The following is a 27,814-nucleotide window of genomic DNA, read 5'->3' as shown; positions in this document are numbered from 1 at the left end:
GCTGTGTGGCTCCCCAGTGTAAGCCTGGCTTGTATGTTTCACATATATGTCACAAAAGTCAGGTAGGTGGAAAAAAGTAGACAAGGCTTGCTCCTAGCAAACTGTACCAGGGGTGGCAGCATCTAGGATCTGTAGCTGGAGTATCATGGGTATTGTGTAGAAAATCTTCAGGCTTAAGATAAAGTACCTCCTCTCTGTAAGATGGGTATCATGCCTGTCTTTGTTCTGTTCTTAAATCTGTAGATATGCCTTTCTGTGGTAACAAGTCTCTTTTCGGTTTCTGTAGTTGGCCAAGTCCTGCACTGAAAGGGAAGATCACAACTGAGCTGCTGGATCTTGGTTGCTCTCATAGCTGCGGTTCAGGGCGAAGCAGTCCAGCTGGTAGCAGCTCCAGCAAGCCTGGTCACACCACCTCCTCCCCTGGCCTTCACAGCCCTGGGCGTTACAGTCCGGCACATGGGAGTCACTTCCAAAGGATGGCACACATGGCCCGACTTGCAGCTCTGTAGAGCCAGCCAATATGCTCACTCCTGGGGCTCATTTACTTGTTTTTAAAAAGAGGGGTAATATGTTTATTGGTAAAAATTCCATGACAAAAAAAATGTATTCTGAGTAACTTTTTAATCCTCTTTGAAGATACCAGAATGTTCGAATATACAATGTTACAAGTAAAATTAAAATTTCTGCTATTCTGAAAGAAATTAATGAAAGCAAACTCAGATCCACATTGTTTGAAAGTGTGGCTGTAGTAATGATGCAGACTTTTCAGGAGGACACTTCTGGTTTTGGAATAGAGCAAAGATACAAAAGCAGCTAATAGGCAAGTGAGGTGCTTGCGCTCTAATTGGGGCTGGCTACCTACAGTGTTAGCAGCAGGTCTGCAGTACCTGTATGCACACCCAGTTTCTGAGAAAGATTGTGTGTTGTCTCATTGTTAGGGTGGTATCAGCTTTCTGATATGCAATGGCAAAAACGTGTGTTTGTCACTTAATCCTAGTTGTCCCAACAGTGAGAAAGCAGGTGGCAGGGAAACAAAGGGTTCTTGACTATCTCATACTTCAGTAGCAGTGCTCAAAACATTGCTAGATTAAAAACTTTTCTTGTGGGGGTGAAAAAGTTAAAGCCATTGGGAGTCTTGTCAGTAATCATAGAAAACTTACCAGCAATAACTGAAAAAGCAATTTTTATTTCTCAGAACTTCAATATGCTTTTACTTAGTTGTCAGTGTAATGATAATTAAGTAATGTAGAAGTTACCTAGTCTTAATATTTTTCCTGAGACTTAATTGAGCATGATTATACAAGTAGATCTCATATTTTAGAATTCATTTAAAGAGCATTACACTACAGTTTAAAACTTGACATTTTTAAACTGTAAACTCGGTTCAGTTGCTTATGTTTACTTTCCTTGTCACTAGCCACAAGAGTGTAAAACCACCTTGCTGAAGTTAGTTCCTGGCTCTCTGGCACACCGGACTGCACACAGACAGTGCTCTGTAGACACTTGCTGTGTTTGATCCCAATCGAAAACTACACCACTGGTTTTGTCAACTTCAGTGCCTTTTATGAGTCATTTTTAATTGTCCTGAATTTAGATTTTGAGATTATACAATGCAACTAAATGGGTATTAAGATTCTTTTTTGTTCATAAAAGTTCTGGCTGGACTTAGTGGTACATGCCTTTAATCCCAGCACTCAGGAGGCAGACGCAGGTAGGTCTCTTGAGTTTTGAGGACAGCCAGGACTGCAGATAGAGATCTTACCTCAAAAAAAAAAAAAAAAAAAAAAAAACAATAATAATAATTCTGAGTTGAAATGTTTAGGATTTCTTAAAGCCTATTTTAATGTGACAAATGAGTCAGAAATACTACAATTGAGATTTAGGACTTTGGATTCAAAGTTTATTACATGAAAGGTTTTCATTCCCCTGTGTAAGCAACTCAATATAGTGACCTGAAAACATTACATTTCTAAAAGGATTATCTTTGTTCTCAAAAAGAAACAAAAATCCATACATTATATATCCAGCTATGATTTTATTTTCTTACCATTTTGTCCTGTTTTGTTGTTGTTGTTGGTCAATACTAAAATAAAAATTGAAGTACTAGCTTTGTGCTCACTTCACAGACTACAGTTTTACATATGTGTGGAGGTCAGAAGACAACTTTTGGAACTCAGATTTTACTTCCTGTAGGTTGCAGGGATCCAACTCAGGTCATTGGATGTAACAATTTTACTTGCTGAGCCATAAGCTTTAAGCCACCTTTGGATTGTTTTCCCACTAGTGTGTAGTTTGATACCTGTTAGTAACACCTGATAATTCTATATCATTAAACAGTTTTATCATTTTTACACAATGCTTTCAGAAAAAAATCACTTAATGGGCAGAATTCCTTTTGAGTAAAACTTTAAGCAGTATTTTCATGGGAAAGTACATTAGTCTGTGTATCACATTGATATTTGTGAAAGTGTCTTACTGTTGACTCAATGGCCTTGAACAAGTTGCTGGTTTTTGGTTTATTCTAACATTTGATTATGGGAGTGGGAAGTGGTAGGAAACTAATCTTTTTATTAAACAACCATTAGTTTGTAATGTGGGATGGAGTGTGTAAAGCATCTTTCCTGAAGTGGCATGGTATGGATGAACTTTGTGATAGAGACAGAGAAATCCCTAGTGTTCATTTCTAGAGAAGAGCAGAGTACAGTGTTGTTGAAAATTAGTGCTTGCTGCACTGTGGCAGGGACCAGTACCAGATGCTGATGATCTTTGCTGTTTTCAGAGGAAGTAGTTAGGACTTTGTCTTCCTGAGTTGGACCTTGCTCACTGAGCTATTGACACACACTTGTTATGTCAAGATCTAGTCATTTTCTATATTTTTATTCTAGTCATTTCAATATTTCTCATTTGTCTCATTGAAACGAAATGAAGTAAAACACAACAGTCAAGAAGAATCAGTGCCATTAGTGCACACCACTTGGCCAGTGTTTCAGAATCATTAACTGTCTGTCCCAAACCAGGGCATGTGGTCTCAGTATCGGCACCACAGAAGCATTTTCCATTACAGCTATTGGGCGTCTTGAGACTCCTAATACAGGGTTGGTGGGCACCCACTCCTGCCCAGCATTCATAGCATGTGTAGGCATAGACCATAAGGAAACTAAAAATTATAAAAAGAATTTCATATTTAAGAAAACAAGTTATTCCAAGAACTTACTGAGCTCTTAAACTGAGCCTAATGCTGCATTCTGATCATAACTTTACAAACTCTAGAAACTCAGTTCTGCATGGTTGGCTTCAAATTTAATAATTTTGGGGGTTGTGCTGTACTTCAATGTTTTCCTGAGACAAATGAGGAATAACAGTATAATTTTAAGGTCAGAAAATTAGATTTTGACATAGCATTGTGTGTATCAACAGCCCCAGCACACAAGGCCTGACTCGGGAGCATTTGGAATCTATTGGATCACTGGTATCATGACCAACCAACAAACTTCTGCAGGCCTTATTCTAGTTTCTTGTCCCTGCTTTTCAGTCATGTCATTCTCAGCTATCACTCAGCAGTGTGATTTTTTTTTTTCAGCAGGAGAACTGGGATCTGAAGGAACAGGGCAACTGACTAGGAGTCGTGCTGTCAGCTTGCAGGATCATTGCTGTTATAAGTGATCACTGTCTTTACAGATGACTGTCAGCCTCCAAGAAAGATGACATTATATATACAAGGGGCTGGCCTTACCTCATAGTTAAGGCTTGTTCCTAAAATACTACCAGTCCTTGAAGGTTATGGAGGCTGTGCCATGCGGGGATACTCGTAGTACACTGAACCCAAAGAAGTCATTATCTCCCTGTGAAATGCTTTTACATTCCCAGCAGGTCAAGTAGTAGCCTTGAGCTTTGTATTTACAAGTTGACAGCCTGGCATGCCTGTTCCAACTACTTCTACAAAGTGGAATATGGGTAGTCACGGTTACTTCCAAGTGACACCTCTCAGGCCTAGTGTTGAACAGGAAGCATTGTACCTTCTGTGGGAAGTAGTCCTTGAAGGTAGTCCTCCAAGCAGGATACCTGGGATCAGCACTGGGATAGAAGATACTGAGAAAGGGTTTCTAATTATACCATTTTTTAAACAAACAAACAAACAAACAACAAAGAAGTAAAATTTTATTACATACTTGTTTCCAAACAGGACAGAGAGATGGGTCAAATATTCCAACTCATTGTACTGATTACAGAAAATGCTCACAGCCACTTCATAGAAACTGTATAGGGATTTTTGGGGGACAGGTATGGTAGTATATATCTACAACCTCAACGCTCTAAAGACTGAGAAGGGTCTCAAGTTTGAGGCCAGCCTGGTAAACATTAAGATCCTGTCTCAAATATGCAAAAACAAAAAACACATACACACAAACCAGTTTCTTCTACATTATCAGACTATCTGGAGTAAACAAACACATCATTTCTAAATAACTTAACCTACAAGCCCAAAGGTTTACAGTAACCAGTAGCACTCTAGAATATTTTCTTTAAGACTTAGTTTTTCTACATAGCTCAGGCTAGCAAGAAACTCATGATCCTACCTTGGCCTCCGAAGTGCTAGAATTACAAGCACATACCACCTAAATTTTGTCAGTCCGGGCTATTTCACTGCCTCCAAAGAACCTCTTACAGGGCTGTCATGTATTTGCCATATCCAGACCACAGCCGTTTTGTAATGCCACTTCTTCCATGGCTTATAGTCTACCTTATAGGATGCCAGTCCCTTAGCCCTTCAAGATGCAATAGACACAGGATCTCTTAATTGAGCTGACAAGTGAGTTTACAAAGCAAGAACCCATGTGAGGAAAATATCTGATAAATATTTAAGCAACAAAAGTTCCTAGATTATAGGATATGAAACAACGAGTTGCAAACAACCACTATACTGCCTGACAGGTTTTCTGCCAGAGTTTATGGGTTGTTCAGTTGATCTGCTGTAATCACCTGATAAAACACAGCCAGGCCACTTCAGTCCTCATGATTATGTCTGCCTTCTGCCCGAGAAGGTTCCTGTACCTTGGAGAGCTGTGCTAGTGGTAGTGGTAAGGTAGGAAGCTTTCAGAAAGACCATCTAACCCATAAGTTACTTTCTGCAGCCCAGACCAGAAATGAGCACCCAAATGTGACATTCAGATATCCTCTTCCTGGAGACAACATGAAGCCACAGCACAATCTGGACAGGGAAGACAAGGAAGGGAAGGCTGCAGCCAGCCCACCAGCAGAGGAGGGTGCAGTCCTGCAGGCAGCCTCAGGACCGGGTAATCTTGTCTGGGGGCATGAACCCAGTGTCCCCAAGGGTCCTGAGTGCAACACGACCGTTGGGTCGGATCACCAGGTGGGTGATGCTCCCGTTGTTGAGGGACAGGCGGAGCCAACCTTCTGGGGGAAACTGCAGTGCTCTGGGGAGAGAGAGATGATACTAGCAAAAAGTGCAGGCTGGTAAAGAACTGTTCTTGGTTCAGGCAGCTTGACAGTCTTTTGGAGTAGGTATATTCAGCTGGGCCAGTAACTGAAGCCATACTGTCTTCAGGGAAAAGATTCTCATTGGAAAGGTCCTAATAGTACACTAAATAAGGATCTGACCTGTGGGGACAAGGCTTCAACCCAATTAAGTCAGAAATGTACTTAGAGCTAATGATATCAAGGCTGTTTTGCACTGTAACAAGAAGCATCCAAATCAGTAGAGAAATATTCCTGACAGGACTTGGCTGGTCTCCCAGGATAGAGGTATAATGCATGACCCTGACAGGATTTTCCTTTTTAAGGGCACAAGTATTGGGGCTGGAGAGATCAACAGTTAAGAGCACTTGCTTACTCTTCTAAAGGACTAGAGTTCAATTCCCAGGACTTATGTTGGGCAGCTCACAACTTCTAATGCCTCCAGTTCCAAGGAATCCTTTTTCTGGCCTCTAAGGGCACCTACAGACAGACACACACACAAAGAGTATTTGCTGAACATTTTGGTGTTGTCTCTGCCATTTTCTAGTAATTGAATGTGCTCTATCCTCAGGAATTAGTCTGAACTGAGTTTGACTTAGTCTACCAACACGTGTGACATTTCCTGCTAGTAGGCTTGTCAATTTTAAATTGTAAATATATAAAAACCCTGTGATGTGTTCTGGCTAATACTGAAAAGGGACATGAAAAATCCCACCCCAACCCCTGGTTTTTAAAGAAAGAATTTTATGTAGCTCAAACTCACACTCGGCCTATTTTTCCCCCCAATTTTTTGAGATAGGGTTTCTCTGTTAATAGTCCTAACTGTCCTGGAACTCACTCTGTAGACCAGGCTGGCCTTGAACTTACAGAGATCCACTGCCTCTGCCTCCTGAGTGCTGGGGTTAAAGGAGTGCACCATCACTGCCCAGCCACACTGGGTTTCTGTGCTGCTGGAGACAAACCGAGGTCTTTGTACATGCTAGGCAAGCACTCGACAAGCTACATCTCTAGCCCAGTCTGCTAGAACACTGTATACTTTGTGGTGGCTTGTTGCTTAAAAAGAGCTTCTAGGTCCTCAAGGGGCTGTACAGATTTTCACATAAACAGGTTTCATTTGTTTTATTTGAGACAGAGTATCACTCTGCAACCCCTGGCTCACCTGGAACTTCTTATAAATAGAACCAGCCTAGAACTCACAGAAATCCACCTGCCTCTGCTTTCCAAGTGTTGATATTAAGGTATGTGCCACCACACCCAGGTCATAAATGGGTTACTTTAAGAGATCACTATAATCCTGGCTAGCCTGTAATTCACAAAGATCTGCCTATTTCCTAAGTGCTGGGATTAAAGGATTGAAAACGTGTACCACATCTGACATATAGTTTTAAACAATAAAGAAGACCCGTAAGATGGCTCAACTTGGGCAAAGGCCCTCGCTGTGCAAGCCTGGAAATTTGAGTTCAGCCTCTGAAACCTACATAAAGATAGAAGAAAGAAGTAACTCCAGAAAGTTGTCCTTGACCTCTACACAAGATCCATAGCACACATAAAATAACATTTTAAAAATATTAAAGCAGTTTTTTCTTTGTGATGAGGATCAAATCCAGGCTCCTATATTCCAGATAAGCTATTTACATTAAGCCACACCTTAGCCCACACTATGTAGTCTTAGTGTTACCCTTCACAACTCAGGATGATCACTCCTGAATAAGACCTGGTACTACTGCCGAGCTTCTTTCTGCATTTTCAACATTGTCAGTTATCGGGGCTGATACAGAAAAATGAGGTAAAAACTAAATGGGGCATGTTCACATGTTGAGTGGAATATATAGTGTTTATCCTGACAAGCAGTTGGGACCACATCATCCTAGAAGCACTTGCTCTTATTAGAGAATATAAACAAAGCACCTGTCCACCACACCATCCTCCTTCCTACTAACAGTTCTCGGGCTGATATGGAGTTCCTGGAGCCCAGTAGGGACTCCCAGCTTTTCAGCACAACCTTGTACTTTCTTGGGACTGATGCTTACCTATCTGACCACGAGGTTCCCTAGCCATCCCTGGACTGCTGGTCAGCTGTGATGGGAACATACATCATGGTAAACGTGACAATCCAAGAATAGGGAACAGGCTACTTACTACCTTGGCACACAGAAAAGTGACTAAAACAAGGGCATGCAGGGAAACAGCATGAGCCTGGAACATTCTGCTGTTACAGAAAGTGAAGAAAAATTCAAACACAAAGTAAACTGAGCAGCAAACAATCACAGGTCATGATTACACACATATCTAATCACATGTACAAGACTAGCAGACAAGTATCCTGACCCACAAGGTGCCCACACTGTTCACAAACAAACATGGAGAAAGATGGTACTTAATAGAGAAGTTCTGATACCAACAGGACAAAGGGAATAAAATCTCAGAATAAGTCTACTGCTGACTGCTACTGGCAGCATCCAGCAACAGGCAGCTGGAATAAGTGTTTGGAAAACAGGACTCTTGAATGGTCTGTAGACATTCACCATTCTCAAAAGGCTGAGGAGGCCAAAACACAGCTACCTGACCATATACACTGTCAAGGCCAGTTTCACTGGGGGTTTACTAATATAGGAAGGTGAAACAGACATTCTATAGACAATTAATCTAGCTTCACCAATATTCCCTTCTGAGTCAAGACAGAAGAAGCTCCTAGGCTGAAGAAACCCAAGGCCAGGAAAGATGGATGCTAACACAGTGAATTAGACATGGCATTTACCTGCAAACAATATAGCGGATGACATTGGCATGGCATATGAAGATCTCATAGCTGTCCTCCTCCTGCTTGGCATCAGCTCGGTGGATGTAGTTCCTGAAGGCAGCCTCAATCCGGGCTCCATCTTCATAATACTGCTAGGAGTAGACCAAGAAGTTGTCAGTGTAGAAGTAGACAAGACTAAGGACAGGCCTTGCCCTAATCCAGTGGCACAAGGAATGGCATTTTTACCACAGCCTCTGGCTTCCAGTGAGAGACAGGTGGATCCGGTTCAATAGGGGCACCTTCCCGTAGCAGGTCTGTGCTGACTCTGGAGACACCTGGAAAAGAGCTGATCCCTGTTGAGCAATGTATCCCCAAGAGTGAATCTATACCCTCCACATGGTAGACAACCAACACTCACCTGGCAGGTGTTTACTGATGATGTCTGTGGTCTCTACAGCACGGGTCATGGAGGAATGAACAATTTTATTAAACTTTAATCCCAGGCTTGCAAGTCGGAGCCCTGTAAGTTCAGCCTGTTCCCGACCTTGAAAGAAAAATAACTGAAAGTCATATACCAGTGACAAGCACCACTGAAGACGTTGTCCTATAATAGACTTAACCAGGGTCAGGTCCTCAGGGAGCAAAGAAACAATCAGTTGTCCTCAACCCCAAGGAAAAATGCACCTGATTAGCAGCAATGAGTTAACTTATAAGCAGTGGAATGTGAACCCTTTGCTATTTCTCCTATTTTTACTCAACTATGTTCAAAATCAAGTTCCAATTGGGAACATAATATATCTTACTGGTAGAATAACTGCCTAGCATGCAAGACCCTGGCTTCAATTTCCAGTACTGACTGGGGGAGAACAAGATCAAATCTCAGCATCAAAGTGGCCTACTGTCTTGTGACAACTAGACATAACATGACAACACACATAAATAAAATAAAACAAAATAAAAACTAATCTGAGCCTGGTGGTGCATTCAGGGGGCTGAAGCAGAAGGACTGCCATGAGTTCAAGACCTTCCTCATGAAACAAAACACACAAACTACAAACTAATTCTTAGGGGTCACAAGGAAACACTAGTATTAAATATAGATGCTTTTCTTCAAATGTACTTTAGTATATGACTGAAAACACTTCAAGAACTCTTCTGAAAATCATTTTCTACTGGATATGTGTAGTCGGAGATGCTAGTTCATTTCCCAGCTGCCCAGACCCAAATAATCACACAGAAGCTATATTATATTAATTACAACACTGTTTGGCCAGTGACCCTAGAGTATTCCTAGCTAGCTCTTACATCTTAAATTAACCCATTTCTATCAATCTATTTATGGCCACAAGACTGGCCTACGGTAAGGTTCCTAAGGTTCTGGCGTGTCCTCCTCCTTTGGCAGCTACATGGTGTCTTTGACTTCGCCTACTCTCTTTCTCTCTATCTGCTTGGATTTCCCACCTGGCTTTACTCTGCTAATCCATTGGCCAGAAAAGCTTTATTCATCAACCAATAAAAGCAATACATATACAGAAGGACATCCCACATCAGATCTAGGAACCTCCACCACCCGTGATGACCTGATTATCTGCTTAAGCCCAGGTATCAAAAGCAACAAAGCCAAGTTGGTGGCACAATCTGCTAGAGTACACGGCTGGAGACATATTACCATCCAACTTTGAATATGTGTACAAATAGGAAATATGCCATCCCAACAAAATGTTTAAAGCCAAGTGGTGGTGGCAAATGTCTTTAATCCCAGCACTCAGGAGGCACAGGCAGGCGGATCTCTGTGAGTTCGAGGGCAGAATGAGTGCCAGGACAGGCTCCAAAGCTACACAGAAAAACTTTGCCTCAAGGGAAAAAAAGTTTAAAATGTAAATGCACACTACCATGTGCAAAGCAGGGGGATCAGGAATTCAGACCAGCCTAGATTACATAGTTGAGACTCTTGTCTCCATCACCACCAGGCTGTAATGGGGAAAGAAGGGGAGAAGGCCTATATTCCAATTTCAGCTGCTCTAACTTCAAGACCATTCAAGGAGTCATACCTAATGGGGTCAGAGTGCGGTCCTTTTCCAGGGAGCCATCCACATGGTACTGGGAATGACGGATGAGGAATATGTGCCTTGTAGCCTTTGCCTTATAGTGGTCCAGCCTGGATGCCAGCTCTTCTTCTCCAGATTCCACATTCCTCTTCTTCAGGTTAATGAGAGACAGTGGCTCTCGCCTAATTGTAAAAACATATCTTAATGATCTCTTGTCCAAGACACCTTTCAGTACTTGGGAAAAGGACAGAGGGAAACCCAAACCCAGGGAGATCAGCCTTACAGAGCACACCTGTACTCTTTACCCAAAGACCAGACAAAAGGAAAATGCAACAGTGGGCACAAGAAATATGTGAAGCCTAAGGCTCATGCTCTTGGCAAAGACGGGCTAGGGAGATGGCTCAGAGGTTAAAGTGCTTGTTAAAGTACAAGCAGGAAGACTGGAGTTCAGAAGCCACATAAATATTGGGTAGGCACAGTGGCCCACCTATAATTCCAGCCTCAGAAAGTAGAGACAGGATTCCCAGAAGCTGAGTAGTGAGACTATTTGTATTAGCAAGTTCTGGGTGTGACTGAGAGACCATGCCTTAAAGGATAATCTGGAAGCACGATCAAGAAGAATCTCGATATCTACTCAGAGGTTCACAGAGGCCTACACACATGCATATGAGAAGAAAAAAAGGAGAAACTCAGTAATGCTGCAAATATGCAGCCAGGTGACAGAGGTTGTGAGCATATGGATAGTTGCACTGGAGCAGAGCCTCGAACTGTATTATTTATATGGATCTACTAGTTATGGGGCTGTTTCATTCATCATTTATTTATTTTGCTGGTTATGAGATGGTCTCTTAGCATAGCCCAGGCTGAGGTCACAGCAATCCTACTTCAGCCTTACAAGTACCAAAATTACAGGTATACACTAACATTCCTAATTTAAATGACAAATAATAAACTGGAGCCTTTGGCTGCATTTTCTCATAGTATAAATCTATAGTCCTGACAAGAAGCTGAGGTAGAAGGATCAGAAAAAGCTAGTTTGAGTTATATAATAATGTAAATCCTACACTCATAGATTTAATCAACCAGGTATCAAAAATATTCAAAAACATTTGCACCAGTACCAAATAGGCCTTTTTTTTCCCTCAAGGTATATAATTTAACAACTACCTACATGGCAAATTTATTGTATTCAGTATGATAAGTAATCTAGGGATGATTTAAAGTATACAGGAGAATGACCTAGACATCTAGGTTATCTGCAAACACTACACTCTTAAACATACATAGATGTTGGTATGTTTAGAGGTGTTGAAAGCAATCCCCCAAAATACAGAGGGACTACTATAATTAAATTAAAATTAAATAAAAATAGAGCTCTTTTCTAAGTCACACTAAGCACATTTTAAATGTTTCAGTCACTGGGGTAGTGGTCATCACAATGGTTGAGGACTGCAATTAGTGGACTTGGTATACAGGAACTGAAGAAACTGAAGCTACTCAGTTAAATGTAGGAGGCAGGAGCCATGCATGGTGGTGAACACCTTTTATCCCAGCACTCAGGAGACAAAGGCAGGGAGATTTCCGAGTTCAAGGCCAGCTTGGTCTACAGAGTGAGTTCCAGAACAACCAGGGCTACTTGGGAAAACCCTGTCTCAAAAAACAAAAACAAATAACGTTTGTACAATAAAAGAACTTCTGAAAGCATCACAATCCCTGACTTCAAACTCTACTACAGAGCCACAATACTAAAAACAGCCTGGTATTGGCATAAGAACAGACAGGAGGACCAATGGAACCAAATAGAAGACCTAGATATTAATCCACACATCTTCGAACACCTGATCTTTGATAAAGAAGCAAAAAATATCAAATGGAAAAAAGAAAGCATATTTAACAAATGGTGCTGGCATGACTGGATATCAACATGTAGAAAAATGAAAATAGACCCATATCTATCACCATGCACAAAACTCAAGTCCAAATGGATCAAAGACCTCAACATAAAGCCAGCCACACTGAACCTTATAGAAGAGAAAGTGGGAAGTACCCTTGAATGCATTGGCACAAGGAACCACTTCCTAAATAGAACCCCAGAAGCACAGACACTGAGAGAAACAAATAAATTAATAAATGGGACCTCCTGAAACTGAAAAGCTTCTTTAAAGCAAAGGACATGGTCAACAAGACAAAATGACAGCCTACAGAATGGGAAAAAATCTTCACCAACCCCACATCAGACAGAGGTCTAATCTCCAAAATATATAAAGAACTCAAGAAATTGGACACCAAAAGAACACATAATCCAATAAAAAAAAAAATGGAGTACAGACCTAAAGAGAGAACTCTGAACAGAGGAATCTAAAATGGCTGAAAGACACTTACAGAAATGCTCAGCATCCTTAGTCATCAGAGAAATGCAAATCAAAACAACTCTGAGATTCCATCTTACACCTGTAAGAATGGCCAAGATCAAAAACACTGATGACAACTTATGCTGGAGAGGTGGTGGGTGGTGGGGAAAAGGGAACAGTCCTGCATTGTTGGTGGAAATGTAAGCTGGTACAATCCCTTTGGATGTCAGTGTGGCGATTTCTCAGAAAATTAGAAAACAACCTTCCTCAAGACCCAGTAATACCACTTTTGGGTATATATATCCAAAGGATGCTCAATCGTGCCCCAAGGACATGTGCTCAACTATGTTCACAGCAGCTTTGTTTGTCATAGCCAGAACCTGGAAATAACCTAAATGCCCCTTGATAGAAGAATGGATTAAAAAAATATGTGGTACATTTACACAATGGAGTACCACACAGCAGAAAAAAATCACGACAGCTTGAATTTTGCAGGAAAATGGATAGAGTTAGAAAACATTACTTTGAGTGAGGTAACCCAGACACAGAAAGACAATTATCACATGTACTCACTCAGGTGGTTTTTTTTAAACATAAAGCAAAGAAAGCCAGCCTACAAACCACAATCCCAGAGAACTTAGACAACAATGCAAACACTAAGAGATACTTACATAGATCTAATCTACATGGGAAGCAGAAAGTAGAAAAAGACAAGATCTCCTGAGTAAACTGGGAGCATGGAGACCTTGAAGGAGGGTTAAAGGGGGAAATGGAGAGGCAGGGAGGGGAGCAGAGAAAAATGTAGAGCTCAATAAATATCAAAAAAAAAAAAAAAAAAAAACCAGTAGGAGGCAGAAACAGCACAAGTCAAACCTGCCAAAATTACAACAATGATGGAAGAGGAAGGACTGAAGAGTGTGGGGGTGGCTCAAGCATTATCTGTACAGACTAAACTGGGGTGTTAGTCCCATATATTGCCAAGTCAAAGTCTTGTTGTAGATGCAGGAATGTGTCAGGCTGGACGGACCATACAGTTTGGAGATATCTGTCAGAGAGGAAAACCCACAAGAAAAGAACCAAGTGGATATGCTCACTTCCTAGTCCCTTCCTGCAGCTGTTTTTCCATCTGTGATACATCCTTCCCCCACCTAACAAAGATTCATTCACTGTACCAGTCCATGCACACGTGCTGCTATGGCAAGCAAATAAATATGAAGCAAACTTTTTGTTTGTTATTTTTCGAGACAGGTTTTCTCTATGCAACCCTTGCTATATGAAACAAACTTAAATCAGGCAACTCAATTCTGGGAGGGGTTTTTTTGTGTTTTTTTTTGTTTTTTGTTTTTGTTTTTGGTTTGTTTGGTTGTTTTGTTTTGTTTTTTAGACAGGTTCTCTCTATATAGTTCATGCTGTCCTAGAATTCAGAGATCTGCTTGCCTCTGACTCCCAGTGCTGGGATTAAAGGCATGTGCCACTATATATCAGGCATCTATGAGTAACCTAACTTTTAGTTCTACTTAACTCTAAGCACAGATTCTCTGTAAACAGCATGCTTGAAAACCTAATTTTCCGCAGGCTTCAGGAGAATCTGTGAGGACAAGCTGGGCTATATATCAAAACACTGACTGACTGACTACACACACACACACACACACACACACACACACACACACACACACACAAAATCCAATCCTTTAGAAGATAAGTCCTTGGACACAGACCTTCGGGTGTACTGTCTCTGAACAAGGATTTCCCGACGAACTTATCCGGCCGGGTATAGGTACCCTCACAGGGACGGATAGTCCAGGCACTGAGACCCTTTGGAGGACGCGTGTCCTGGTACTGGGACTCTGAAAGAACCAGCCGTCTCAGTTCATACTAACTCTAGACCCACTCGTACACACCCCTTCAAGTGCACCGACATCTGACCTACTGTGAAGGGTGAGGAACCAGGCCCGAGCTCCACCCTCCCGTCCCTGCACCTGTCCCAGTTGGAATCCCAGACGCCGGGCCCCGGACGCGAGGCTCCTGTCCAGGTCGGAGGCTCGGCCACGCGCGCGTCTGCATCCCCGCCGCCACGTGGCTTGCCCACCGCTACCGCGGAGAAGAGGACAGCGGCCGAGCCACCCGCCAGACCGCAGGCCGCTAGCTGAAGCGCCTGCCGGAAAGCCATGCCTCAAACCGCGCGGCCCGACGGCAGTACGCCAGGGACACACTTCCGCATGTGTCTGCTTCCGGCTGGAGGAAGTTCCGCCCTCCTCCCCTTATAGAGCAGGAAAGGCGGACTCGGGCGCCACCTACCGGTAGCCTCTATGTGGCACGCGTAGGTGCCCTTCCTTTGGTGGGTAAATCCCCAGGGAATCAAAATCTGGTATTGGGTTTAGGTGAACTGAAAAACCTCAGGTTTTGCTCTTGCTGTAGATCTAGAGTTTTTGTTTTCTTTTGTAATCCTTAAGTGTATACATACTGTTCTTCAACTATCAACTTTCACCTCTAGAATTCGTTCCATTTACCTGCAATTATAAACCTTCTGCATTAAAAACTATCAACTCTCCATTCCCTACAGGTAGGCCCTGGCACCTTCCATCCTGCCTCCAAGTTTTACTGCCCTAATCCTAGTCCTAGACCTGACCAGTGCTTTCTGAGTAGGAAAGTAGTCCAACTGCTCTTTCAGTGCAGGCAGCTCTTAGCTGTATTGAGCCTGAGGCCAAGGGACTAGACTAGCAGGCCCAGACACTTACATACAGCTCCAGGCTTGGAGTTTACTACCTTGTGCTTTAACCAGCAGCAGGCCTAGCACTTTGCAGCTATTATAATTTTCAGCTTTGACCAGCAGTGAGCAGCAACAAGCATTTGGTAATATTACAGCTCCTGAACAAACCTCAAACCTCGGACATTCTCAGGATCCTTGGCCTTTGATAATGGCTAATACCACATTGCATTTCCACTGGCTGGAAAATGAGTATCAGTCCACTTTTTTATAGAGAGAAAAGGGGTGTGACAATTGTCCTAGTAGTCCTTCATGAATGTTCACAACAATCAGAGGCTTTCTGTACAGCCACCAAGGAAGAGTTCTCCCTCTGGCCTGGATGAAATCATTGCAAGGTCATCAGAGTTCACCACAACGCATATCTTGCTCACAGTACTACTTTCCAGTATCAGTGGGTGCTGTCTAGAATGGTCATGATGGGAGCAAGTCTTCAGCTAAGGTTGTGGTGGTCCACTGCAGCTGCAGGGGTGTCTGCACAGTAGGTCCCAGAGTCAAAACAGCTGGCTGCCATGAAGGCAGTGTGACTAGTTGCCCATAAGAGGCTGCTTTCCTGGCATGACCTCTGCCACGCACACCAGAGCAGGACCTGTAAAATGCTTTAATCTTTCATAGAAAGTATCAATAGAGTGTGTACAATAAAGGTTTAACAAAATTTCAATATGGAACTAACGTTTATAGTATAATTCTTATTTAACAGTGCTTACCTACTGCCTCAGTGTCCCATAGGGAGGTAGGTCCCTCTGATCTATGTTCCAGGACTCCCAACAGACTGTTCTTTTGTGGTTGGGTGTCCTTTTCTGTTTTTTGTTTGTTGTTGTTGTTTCCTTCTGAGATAGGCCTCACCATTCTATGTACCCTTGGCTGGCTTGGAGCTTGCTATGTAACCCAAACTGGCTTCAAACTGACAGAAATCCACCTGCCTTTTACCCCGAGTGTTAAAAGGGTATTAAAGGGTTAAAGGCATGTGCCACCAAGCCTAGCTTATATGGCTATTTTGAGCATTAAATTTATTTTGTATACAGGGTTCTGTTTTCATGTATGCCTGCAGGCCAGAAGAGGGCACCAGACCTCATTACAGATGGTTATGAGCCACCATGTGGTTGCTGGGAATTGAACTCAGGACCTCTAGAAGAACAGCCAGTGTTCTTAACCACTGAGCTATCTTTCCAGTCTGATCATTAAATTTTGAAGCAATAAATCTGTTTTTTTCAAGAAACTGCTTCTGTTACTGCACTCCTTCAATTACACATCACTGTAAAAAAAACGGGGAGGCAATGGCATAATAAAGAGGGAGGTACATGCTGAATTGTAGTACCATGTAACAGTACAGTTTCAAAGACCATTTTATGGATTTAAATATATTGTACAAATATAAATATTGGTGGACAGGGTAACAGCTCAATTGGTAGATGTTTATCTTATACAAAGCCCCAAGATTCACCCTCAGTTTTGCATAAACCAGGTGTAATGGAGCACACCTGTAATCTCAACGATTTAGAGGTGAAGTAGACTTATAAATTCAAGGTCATCCTTAGAGTTCAAGCCCAGCCTGGAATATATAAGACTGTCTCAAAAGAAAGGTGGGAGGTGCTCTTCCAGAGGACTCAAGTTTAATTCCCAGCACTCACAATGCAGCTCAAAACTCTCTTGTGACTCCAGTTCCAGGTAATCTTAACACTCTCTTCTGGCCTCTAAGAGTTCTTGGGTTTCCCAGGCTGGGCCTGAACTCTATGAGCTCCAGCTATCCTCCTACCTCAGTGTCCCAAGTAGTTGGACCACACACATCAGCACTGCACCTGTTGATCTCTAGAACTGTGTATGGGACCCAGATCCCTAATTCTCCATCACAGCCAAGCAGGGTGGAATGGACTAGGAAGTATCAAGTTAAGGTTGTGTTGTGAATTGTATTACTGGTATCGGTCATGGGAGCATCAGTTACTTTTGTCAATGTCCAGACCTGAGGGCCAGTGTAGGAACAATGTCTATGCACCCATGCTCAAATCAGCATCGGAGTCACCAACTCTTTTCTTCTCTTTTCTTTTTTTGTTTTTTGCTTTTCAAGACAGGGTTTGTCTTTGTTGCAGCTCTGGCTGTCTTGGAACTCACTGGTCTCAAAATCACATAGATCCACTTGCCTCTGCCTCCCAAGTGCTGGGATTAGAAACAATAGAGACTCTTTGACGAGGAATAAACAGAATGTGGTGTACATGCACTTTGGAATGTTTAGCCTCAAAAAGGAAGGGAATTCTGACATGTTGAATTATGGCATGGATAAATCCTGAATGTAACAAAATGCCATAGACTATATAATACATACAACAGAAATTCACATCTCCTTTGGAGGCTGAAAAGTCCAAGATGAAGCACTGCTTCTGAAATGGTGTTCATATGTGCCTGCAAGAAGAAGGCTGTCCTCACACAGCCAGAGATCAAGAGGAAAATTCCGGAAAGCTTCTTTTACAGGAGTATTAATCTGTTCTTTGTTGGATTTAATCACTTCCATAAAGAACTTCTCAATGCTACAAATGAAGATTGGGTTTCAACACAAATTTTGCAGAGGACATTCAAACCATGGCAAAACACAATTAATTACTTCCCTCACTACCTGTCACCAAATACCCAACAAGTAACTTAACAGAAGGATTCATTTCAGCTTACAGGTATGGCAGCAAGAGCATGAGACAGCTGGGAACACTAAGCAGAAGGAGATGAATGCTGGTGCTCAGTTCATTTTCTCCCTTTCATTCAGTCCGGGACCCGAGTCCATGGAAATGGCAGTGCTCACATTTGGGATGGAGCTTCCCTCCTCAGATAAACCTTTTTATCTATCTACCTATCTACCTACCTATCTACCTATCTATCTATCTATCTATCTATCTATCTATCTATCTATCTATCTATCTATCTATTTTTATGTGTATGGTTGTTTTGCCTGCATGTATATCCAGAAAAACGCATCAGATTCCCTAGAACTGGAGTTGCAGATGGTCATGAGCTGTCATGTGGATGCTGAGAATCAAACCTAGGTCCTCTGCAAGAGCAGCCAGTGCTCTTAATCACTGGCTCTCCAGACCCAGTGGTTAAAAACCTTTTTGGGAAACATCCTCATAGACACACCTAGAGGTATATTTCCATGGTGATTCTAGATCCCATCAACCTGATGATCAAGATTAACCAGTATGTAGTTATTATGTTAGGTGAACAAGCCAGTCCTAAGAAAAGTGCCAACAGATCCTATAAGGTATGCAGACTCATGATCAAGACTTTATAGGGATGGTGGTTATCGAGCTAGAAAGAATAGGAAGAATGAGGAGCTGGGGTTTCATAGGAACAGTTCTACTTTAAGATGAAAAATATTTAGAAATGGATGCTGGTGATAGTTGCATAGCACCATAATTGTACTGAATGCTACAGAACTGTACACTTAAATGTTAAGTGTTGTATGTACTCTGACATAACATAAAAGAATTTAAAGAGATCTGGGTATGAATTTCTCTCCAAGCATCAGTAACTATTCAGAGAAATCACAACCATCATGGAAACAGCTGCATTACTGTTTATTGAACTTTACCTTGCTTACAAATAAGATTATATACTGTCTGAGTCTTGTGCCATCTCTCTAAACACTAGATTCTGACACTAACACATACATTTCCTTCCTCTGTAATTTTAAGGCATCTTTGAATGACAAAATTTAGTCAGATGATGTCCTGAATGATGGATTCTGATCTCTCCTGCTGTGGGTGGATTTCCCCAGACCTCATCCACGGTGTATCTGACATCACTTCCCCAGAGAGGCCAGGTAGGCATACCAGAACAGAGCTGCTATGTTGGCAAAGAGCACCCGGAACTGCCAAAAGAAGAGTCATCAGCCCATGGTGAGTGGGAATCTTGACCACATCCCTCACACATCAGTCACCCAAGATGAAATTCATTCCTCCAACTGTTTGTTGTTTGATCTATCTTACCTCCCCTCTATTGAATGTCCTGAGCCTTTAGTTTGGGTTTGGTAGGATCCAGCAGAGGTAGGAGTACAAATAAATCATCCTCTCCTAATAATGTTCTTGCTGTGACTTGGCCTCAGCCCAATATACACCACTGTCCCAATACCTAATCATCTGGACTTACCCCACCTCAGAGCACACCTTCAGTCAGGCGCTGTCTCTTCCAGGAAGACAGTTCTGTGACAGTACCAATCTGTTCCTGTCTTCCTAATTATGAGTCTTTGGCACTAGGGCACAAAGTAATGCTTAACAATACTTGCTGCATAACTTCCCTTCCCCTTAAACATTCCTCTGCAACTATCTAAAATTAGAATCTTAACCCTAACCTCATAGCCCTGCTTGGAAGCAGTTTTCTGGCCTCTTCATTCCTCAACCCTCCAATCCCTCTCTACCTTTCCAGGATGCCTTAGGGTCTGTGGCCCTCATGTATACACATGTATACACTGGGAAGGTCTGTCTTCACTATCTCTTTGTGACTCTGAGTGTAGGTTCTAGTACTATGAGTCCCAGGCCCATACTAAGGAGGTTTGGTCTCTACCCCAAAACTTTATTTCCTTCCAAACCTGTAATCACCCTTTTCTGCTCAGACCTAGAGAGGCCAAGCAGTCTTGCCCATTCATGTTAGCTCTCTGCAATCACAGAGAAAGGGTTTCCACATAAGCACTACTCTGCACTCATCCAGGGGAACCACATTTTTCCACCTCTTTAAGTGGCTCCAGAAGACTCTCTTTGTGGACCTGAATGTCCACCCATTCCAGAGGGATGTACATAACATAGTCTTGTAAATATGACACTTTCTCTGACCTCAAGACTCCCGGCTTCCTGGCCACTTCTTTCCATCTTCAAATGTCTCAGGAACATTTTCCAGACTTGTGATTTGTTCTCCCTCTCTTCCTGAGCTGACGTGGAATTCCTGGTCCTCCTGCCTCTGCTTTCAGAGTGAAGGATTACAGGACCTATTATGTCTAGCTTGAGTTGTGTGCTTCCTACTCATTCTCCAAAGCAATCTAGCTTTAGCTCCTCATCCATCCCAATATGATAAACCAGATACTTGTTGCGCTTTTTGTTTTGCTCTGGTTTGATTTTAATTTCCCACTATTTCTGCTAGGGTTGCCCAGCCCTTTGTTATATTCTAAATGTTTGCTGGTTTTCTCCTACTTTGTGGTCTGTGTGATGTATGTATACATATGCAAATGTGGGTGGTAGGTATACGTGCATGTTAAGTAATACATATATAAATATGAAGTGAGCAAGGGTGGGTGCTCTATTTATGTGTGTGATATAAAATGAGGCCTATATATGGAATGACATGTATGTAGTATGTATGGACTTGTGTGTATAGTGTGCTCTCTCATTCATTAATTCTCTCTCCCCTTCCCTGTGTATGTGTGCATAATGTAGTGGTCTGTGTAGAGTGTGATCTACATGGCATGTATATTTGTAGTACATATAGTGTATGTGTATGCAGACTGGACAACCTCCCCCTTCTTCTACCCAATGGGAGTCCTTTGTTGACCCTACTCTGTTCCTCCTTCTTCAGTGGCCCCTAGCTTGTGAGCTCCTTGTAGGAAATATGCTTAACAGAGAACAGAAGAGGGTTAAGTTCCTGGCATAAACAAAGGCTGGTTTTCCAAGAGAAGTCTGTTTGGAAGGATGGCCATGGTTGGCAACTTGGAAGTCATAAGGTTCCCCATTTTTTCCTTCTTCAGTGTACAGAGACCTAGCTCCTGGGCTTGAAACTTGGCAGAGGTACCTAGTACCAATTCTTCCATAAGGGTAGAACCAGACCCAGAGCAAGAGGAAGAATGCCCTGGGGGAAAGAAAAGTCTGCATCTCTGAGGTCCCTTCTCCCCTAGAATTCAGCAGAATCCTGTCACTCATTGTACAGAATTACTGGGACTATGACTCCTTCCAATTGCAGAGAAGTCTTAGGAAAACATGGGGATAAGTCTGGCACAGGACAGGTGGTCTATAGCAACCTGAAGCAGTGCACCAGTGATAGCATCTGAGGAACACTGAACCAGCTGGGTAGTGGTGGTTCATGCCTTTAAACCCATCACTTGAGAGAGGCAGGGAGACCTCTGTAAGTTCAAAGCCAGACTGTTCTACAGAGCAAGTTTCAGGACAGAGAAGGCTACACAGAGAAACCCTGTGAGAAACAAAACAAACAAGCAACAAAATAACAAAACAAAACAACTCTGGAAACCCCTGAGTACTCTTTTCCTGTGCTCTCCACTGCTCAGCGGTCAGGCTCACCCATCCTTCAGCAGGCAGTTCCCACTGCAGCACCTGTGTGCCTACAAGCAATGGAACTCTCCCAGTTATCCCCAGGGGCCTTCTCTTTGACTAGCCAGCCCCTTGAAGACCCTGTTCATGGAGGGTCTTCCTACTTACCTGCTCTACTTCACAGTTGCTTGCTCCCTCTGAGTCCAATCAACCCAAATTGTTTCAGTTACTAGAAAACACTTGAATTTGCTCAATGGAGATGAAACAGCTGCATAGGAGTCCCTGTGTAGTTTTGCAGTGATGAATCCAGAGTTCATGGACACTGAGCAGGAGTGGACCAGAACTCCAGAAACAGAGCAATACATGGCTTGAGAGTACTACCACTTGTTAGAAAAAAATGACAAAGACCTTCAGTGAAGACAAGACAAGCCTCACCTGCTGGGGCACATAGTTGATGTTAATGAACTGCAAGGGTGTCCACATCCTCCAGTTCATTTGTAGTGCAGGCCAGAAACCACTCCTCATCTTGGCGGCATCCTTCCCCTGCCAGGAAGATAAGGGAAACTATAAGCAATTCCTCCAGACATAGCAAGTGTAATGTGGCACCTTGACCTGGACAGTGATTTATAAAACCTGTTTGTATTATAAAACACACTTGCATTCACTTCCCTACAGATAAGAGGAGTCAACTATCCAGGTGGAAAATCCTCAGTTATAACACCTCAGGGGCAAACTGTCTCTTGCACTGCATGGTGTCTGTCCCAATTAGCTCCTTACAGCAATCTGATGACGACTGGAGCTGTGGCTAGACTGAGGCTCAGTTATCACGTCTTTCCACATTAACTGCCAAAAGGGATTAATTTCCAGTCTAAACTTGTCAATTTTTAAAAGATGACCCCCACGAAATGTTATCTGAAAGAATAAATGTATTAAGAGTAACCACATTGGCTGTGTGGTGGCAGCGCAGGCCTTTAATCCCAGCACTCAGGAGGCAGATGCAGGCAGATCCGATTTCTGAGTTTGAAGTCATCCTGGTCTACAGAGCAAGTTCTAGGACAGCCAGGAACTACGCAGAGAAACCCTGTCTTCAATGGTCTACAAGAGCTAGTTCCAGGACAGGCTCCAAAGCCACAGAGAAACCCTGTCTCGAAAAACAAAAAAAAAAAACAAAAAAAAAACAAAAAAAAACAAAAAAAAACAAAAAGACAAACAAACAAAAAAACCAAAAAAAAAAACAAAACAACGGGGCTGGAGAGATGGCTTAAAGGTTAAGATCACTGGCTGCTCTTCCAAAGGTCCTGAGTTCAATTCCCAGCAACCACATGGTGGCTCACAACCATCAGTAATGAGATCTGGTGCCCTCTTCTGGCCTGTAGGCAGGATACTGTATACATAAATAAATCTTTTAAGAAAAAAAACTGTCTCGAAAAAAAATTATGAATTTAAGACAATCTGTAAGCCATAGTAAAAAAAAAAAAAAAACTAAACAAAATGAAAATAATACAAAAACCAAAACAACATGCAATAAAAGTGAAAATCTAGGAAAAGAACCAAGTCTAAATAATGGACTGAATGTATAAAAGTACGAAATTATTTTGAAATACTGGAGATTTCAGTAAGTGGGAGACAATATGCAACGTAAGTGCAAAAAAATGGAAACAGAAGTCTATTCCCTGTAAACAAAAACAAAACTCAAAAGATAGAAGGGAAAGTATAGATTATTTTTCTTGGTATCTTATCAAGACGTATCAAACATGAGCTAAAGTGATGAGAGCCAGGCCAGGTGATTTTCCCTGAAGCACTAAGTATAAGAACACAGTTCTTTCTCTAAAATCACAGAACCAGTAATGGCCTGGGGCCAGGGGCCAGGGCCTTGGGGGAGCTATGGCTCTGGATCCTGAGAAACTAATTCTTTCCATCTATAGGGGCTATAGTTGTTAGTCCCAAGGCTGTTTTGTGCTCTGTCTGTGACACTCTGTCTCATTTTCCCCCCGAAACCTGTATATAAGTTGTGGTACTCCTTAATAAACTTGCTTGCATGAGCTATCTGCTTATAAAGGACCTCCTGGTCCCAATTTTCCTATCTTCTTTATTTTCTCTTCCCTGATCCTCCCCCTTACGACCCTGTTACTTATGAACATCCTGCTGGTCCAGGTCAGAGGCTAAGAGCAGTGCTTCTCTATCAGAGAACCCCGGTTTGATTCCCAGCAACCACATGGAGGCTCACAACTGTGTGTAACTCTACTTGTAGGGGATCCAGTGTCCTCTTCTGGCTTTCATGGGCACCAAGCAAGCATATGATATACATGCAGGCAAAACACTCATACACATAAAATACTAACATCAAAAAGTTGAAGAAAAGCCGGGCCGTGGTGGCACACGCCTTTAATCCCAGCACTCGGGAGGCAGAGGCAGGCAAATCTCTGAGTTCGAGGTCAGCTTGGTCTACAAGAGCTAGTTCCAGGACAGGCTCTAGAAACTACAGGGAAACCCTGTCTCGAAAAACCAAAAAAAAAAAAAAAAAAAGTTGAAGAAAAAAACACAATCACTAGAAAGTATTAAGAATATTTATACTATCTTTCTATCAGAGAATCCAAAGGGGAAAGAGTACCAGAGTAGAATAAGAAGTTTTAAAATTTCTGTGTGGAAATACAAACACACACACTTTATATAAATAAAGTTTATAAGTTTACATTTTACCTTTACATAGACACTTTTACTTACATGAAAGTTTGAAACACCTAAAAAATGGGAAACTTACTTGTTATTTGTATTCATGAAAAAGGACTGTTATTCTTAATATATCCAAACACACAAGTTAATATAGGAAAAAAAAAAAGGCACGATGGTACACATCTGTAATTTCAGTACTTGGGAGTTAGTGGCAGGAGGATTGAGAATTTGAGGTCATCCTTGGCTACACAGCAAGTTCAAGACCATCCTAGGCTACACAAACCCTGTCTCAAAATGTACCCTTCCACAGGGCTAGAGAGATGGCTCAGAGGTTTAAGAGCACTGGCTAGTCTTCCAGAGATCCTAAGTTCAATTCCCAGCAGTCACATGTTGACTCACATCCATCTTAATGAGATCTGATGCCCTTTTCCGGCCTGCAGGCATACATACAGGCAGAACACTGTATATATAATAAATAAATAAATAAATATATACATATATAGAGAGAGAGACAGAAAGAACAAAAGACAGACGGAAAGAAAGGCAGAAAGACAGACAGACAGATAGAAAATTTCCATAAAAGCAGCAACGTTGGCCAGGCGGTGGTGGTGCACACACAGCACTCAGAAGGCAGAGACAGATGAATTTCTGAGTTCTGAGGCCGACCTGGTCTACAGAGCAAGTTCTAGGACATGCTCCAAAAACCCTGTCTTGAAAAACAAAAAAAAGAAAAGAAAAAAGAAAGAAAAGAAAAAGAAAAAAAAGCAAAGTTCACAGAATACACAGCATATGGTATATAAAGTGTTTGACCCTATAAATAATGGTAAACAAATTAAAATACTTTCCAGCTGATAGTTACAAACCATTTTTGAAGGGTTTTGCAACAATCAGGCAACCTTAAGATTTTTGTAGCACAGATCTATTTGATAAAGCCATGTGTTAGTTTACTTTTTATATTTTTACTTATTTGTATTTGAAGACAGGATCTCACCTTGCAGTCCAGGATGACCTTGAAATTGTGGCAATCTTCCTTTCTCAGCCTCCTGAGTATATCAATTACAGGCATAATAAGCCACCAAACTTGGTATAGAATCATATTAGTATAGAAAATATACAAGTAAAAACAAAAACATAAACAACTCTATAAAAGTTATCAAAATATTTGAAAACCAATTCTATGATAGAGTAGTATACATCCTTCTTTGACAACAGATGTGGTAACAAGACCTAAGGGCTGCTGTAGAACACATTTAACAACTGTCACGTGGATTATGAAGTTTATGACTTCTACTAGGAACAAACAGGCACTATTAACACTCCTGTAGTCTCTTTCCTAGGTTCACAAGGGAAAATAGAAAGCTGAAGAATAGCAAGATGGCTCAGCAGGTAATGGTACTTGCTGTTAAGCATGATGACCTGAGACCCACATAGTGGAAGGAAAAGAACCAACTCTTCTGATCTCTACACACATCCTTTAGTACATACATGCCCATACACATGCACTCAGAGAAATCAGGGAAACAGTATTTGCTGGACATGACAATGCTATTGTACACATCAACACAAAGTAGCTTTGGCAACATGTATAAGACACAAACACAATCAAGCCAGGAAATCACAGTATGGAGTTACTGGAAATTAATGGCTGCTGGGAAGGGAAAGTCAGTTGAGTTTTTTTGGTTTTTGGTTTCTTTTCAGAGATGCAGTCCCTGCGAGGTCTATATCCATGCACATACAGGCAGTACTAAGGTTTTTTAAAAGAACACATGAAGTCAGGCGGTGATGACACACACATTTAGTCCCAGAACTTGAGAGGCAGAGGCAGGCAGATCTCTGTGAGTTCAAGGCCAGCCTGGTCTACAAGAGCTAGTTCCAAGACAGCTAGGACTGTTACACAGATTTCTCGAAAAAACAAGACAAAACAAAATAAGAACACATGAAGTTGAGAAGGAAAAGTAGTGTGGGAACAGGGGTGGTTTTGATCAAAACACATTAGATTCATGTATGAAATTCTAAAATAACAAGGAAGAAGGGAAGGAGGAAAGGAGGGAAGGAAGGAAGGGATGAGGAAGGGAGGGAGAGAGGGAAGGAGGGAAGGAAGGAAGGAAGGAAGGAAGGAAGGAAGGAAGGAAGGAAGGAAAAGCAATACAAGTTCAGACCTTGAGGCCCACCCTAGGAAGGGGACTACCAATAAATCTGTTAACTGGAGATATAGCAAGTGCCAGAAGAAACACCCACCTCCAACAAGTTAATGATGAGGAAGAACAGCAACAGAAAAGCTGGTGCAAAGAGCAGGCGATCCAGAAGGAGCCTCTTGACAATGGCCAAGGGAACCTCAGGAGGGATCCAGTAGTCCATGAAGAGGTAGAAATAGTGACTCAGTGGACCTGTGACAAAGAATCTGGAATACCACAGGGGTTTGAGCAGGAATGCAGTTCTTTCTACATTTCTAGATTCAGCCTCACACCAAGATTCACATCAGATCCTAAGCTCTTTTTTCTTCCCCCAAAGTATTTACTGACCACACAAATTTGTATAGACCTCTTTCAATCAGTCTTTCAGGCTGTCTTTCTGCCTGAAAACACTGAAGTTACTTTGTCAGTTCCTGTACTTGGCCGGCTGGCTGGATGGCAGTCATGATGATGGTCCTGGCGAAGATGCCTGTTCAGCTCCTCTGTATTCCAGGCCATTATGTTATCTGTCCACATCTGGGCCCTAAGGCCTAACAGACATAACCCAGCTTGGCCAACTGTGAGCCAAGACCAGAAGTGAGTTTCACAAAGCACAATCAATACAGGGGGACAGGAACCAGGGTCTTTCAATTCCAACAACCAAAGTCTGTAAAGAAGGCTTTCAATTGGACTTTCCTGTACCACTGTGGGCTACAGTAGGGCAAACAACTGAAGTCTTTGGCAGACTAATACCTAGTGAGAGGGTTAAAATGCCTTAGCTGATCTTGTTACTTGACAAAGTATGGGAGACATGGCTTTATAAACATTATAGTAAATGACTCAAATTATTATTCTTGGAAGCTTTTATGAGATTAAGACTGAGTCTCAGTTAGTAGAGTACTTCCCAAGCACACCAAGAAACCTTGGGTTTGATTCCCAACACTACAACAAACAAAAACTAGATGTGGTGGTACACACCTATAATCCCAGCATTCAGGAGACAGAGGCAAATGTTTCAAGGGATATTATGAGACAGTCTCAGTATGTCTTTTTACACACACACACACACACACACACACACACACGAGTTTCTGATTATTTATTTTAAATTTATTTATTTATTTCTTAAGACAATGTCTCTCTGTAGCTTTGTCTCAGCTGAAACTCACTACATAGATAAGGTTGACCTCTCAAGTACGCCCAGCTAAATGATGACAATAAGTGATGTCTAAGTAGAGATATACATGAAGTTATGAGCTTAATCCTAACACCACACACACACACACACACACACAAAGTTTTTTTGTTTTTAATCATTCTAACTGAAAAGACGTTCGAATCATGTAGACATCTTTC

The 27,814-nt window shown here is 42.0% G+C and overlaps 3 protein-coding genes across 12 annotated transcripts in view; 1 reads left to right on the top strand and 2 right to left on the bottom strand.

Moving 5' to 3' along the window:
* Ankle2 (ankyrin repeat and LEM domain containing 2) overlaps positions 1-1,780 on the top strand; it is a 31,667-nt gene extending 29,887 nt beyond the window's left edge. For both annotated transcript variants that reach the window (XM_038346708.1, XM_038346709.1), the window contains exon 13: positions 287-1,780. In XM_038346708.1, coding sequence (XP_038202636.1) covers positions 287-509 — 223 coding nt within the window. In that variant the 3' untranslated portion in view covers positions 510-1,780. The remainder of the gene's footprint in view (positions 1-286) is intronic.
* Pgam5 (PGAM family member 5, mitochondrial serine/threonine protein phosphatase) overlaps positions 1-14,863 on the bottom strand; it is a 33,638-nt gene extending 18,775 nt beyond the window's left edge. Inside the window, exons 1-6 of one of the 5 annotated variants that reach the window (XM_038346712.2) lie at positions 14,597-14,861; positions 10,267-10,445; positions 8,634-8,759; positions 8,462-8,550; positions 8,234-8,367; positions 4,146-5,209 (exon numbers count right to left, since the gene is read on the bottom strand). In XM_038346712.2, coding sequence (XP_038202640.1) covers positions 5,095-5,209; positions 8,234-8,367; positions 8,462-8,550; positions 8,634-8,759; positions 10,267-10,445; positions 14,597-14,787 — 834 coding nt within the window. In that variant the 5' untranslated portion in view covers positions 14,788-14,861 and the 3' untranslated portion in view covers positions 4,146-5,094. Of the gene's footprint in view, positions 1-4,145; positions 5,436-7,282; positions 7,552-8,233; positions 8,368-8,461; positions 8,551-8,633; positions 8,760-10,266; positions 10,446-14,596 lie in introns of those variants that run through there. The other 4 variants (XM_038346711.2, XM_038346710.2, XM_038346714.1 and 1 more) reach the window with 4 other exon arrangements.
* A 4,059-nt stretch (positions 14,864-18,922) lies between these two features.
* The window catches only part of Pxmp2 (peroxisomal membrane protein 2), a 12,625-nt gene continuing 3,733 nt past the window's right edge, over positions 18,923-27,814 (bottom strand). For 2 of the 5 annotated variants that reach the window (XM_038346716.2, XM_038346720.2), the window contains exons 3-6: positions 26,526-26,688; positions 22,050-22,157; positions 20,193-20,316; positions 18,923-19,234 (exon numbers count right to left, since the gene is read on the bottom strand). In XM_038346716.2, coding sequence (XP_038202644.1) covers positions 20,194-20,316; positions 22,050-22,157; positions 26,526-26,688 — 394 coding nt within the window. In that variant the 3' untranslated portion in view covers positions 18,923-19,234; position 20,193. Of the gene's footprint in view, positions 19,235-20,192; positions 20,317-22,049; positions 22,158-25,278; positions 25,331-26,525; positions 26,689-27,814 lie in introns of all 5 variants that reach the window. The other 3 variants (XR_006020903.1, XM_038346718.2, XM_038346717.2) reach the window with 3 other exon arrangements.

Source organism: Arvicola amphibius, chromosome 10 (assembly GCF_903992535.2).
Source record: "Arvicola amphibius chromosome 10, mArvAmp1.2, whole genome shotgun sequence".
Taxonomy (NCBI): Eukaryota; Metazoa; Chordata; class Mammalia; order Rodentia; family Cricetidae; genus Arvicola; species Arvicola amphibius.
Note: the sequence above shows the minus strand (reverse complement) of the source record. Positions and strands in the feature narration are given on the sequence as shown.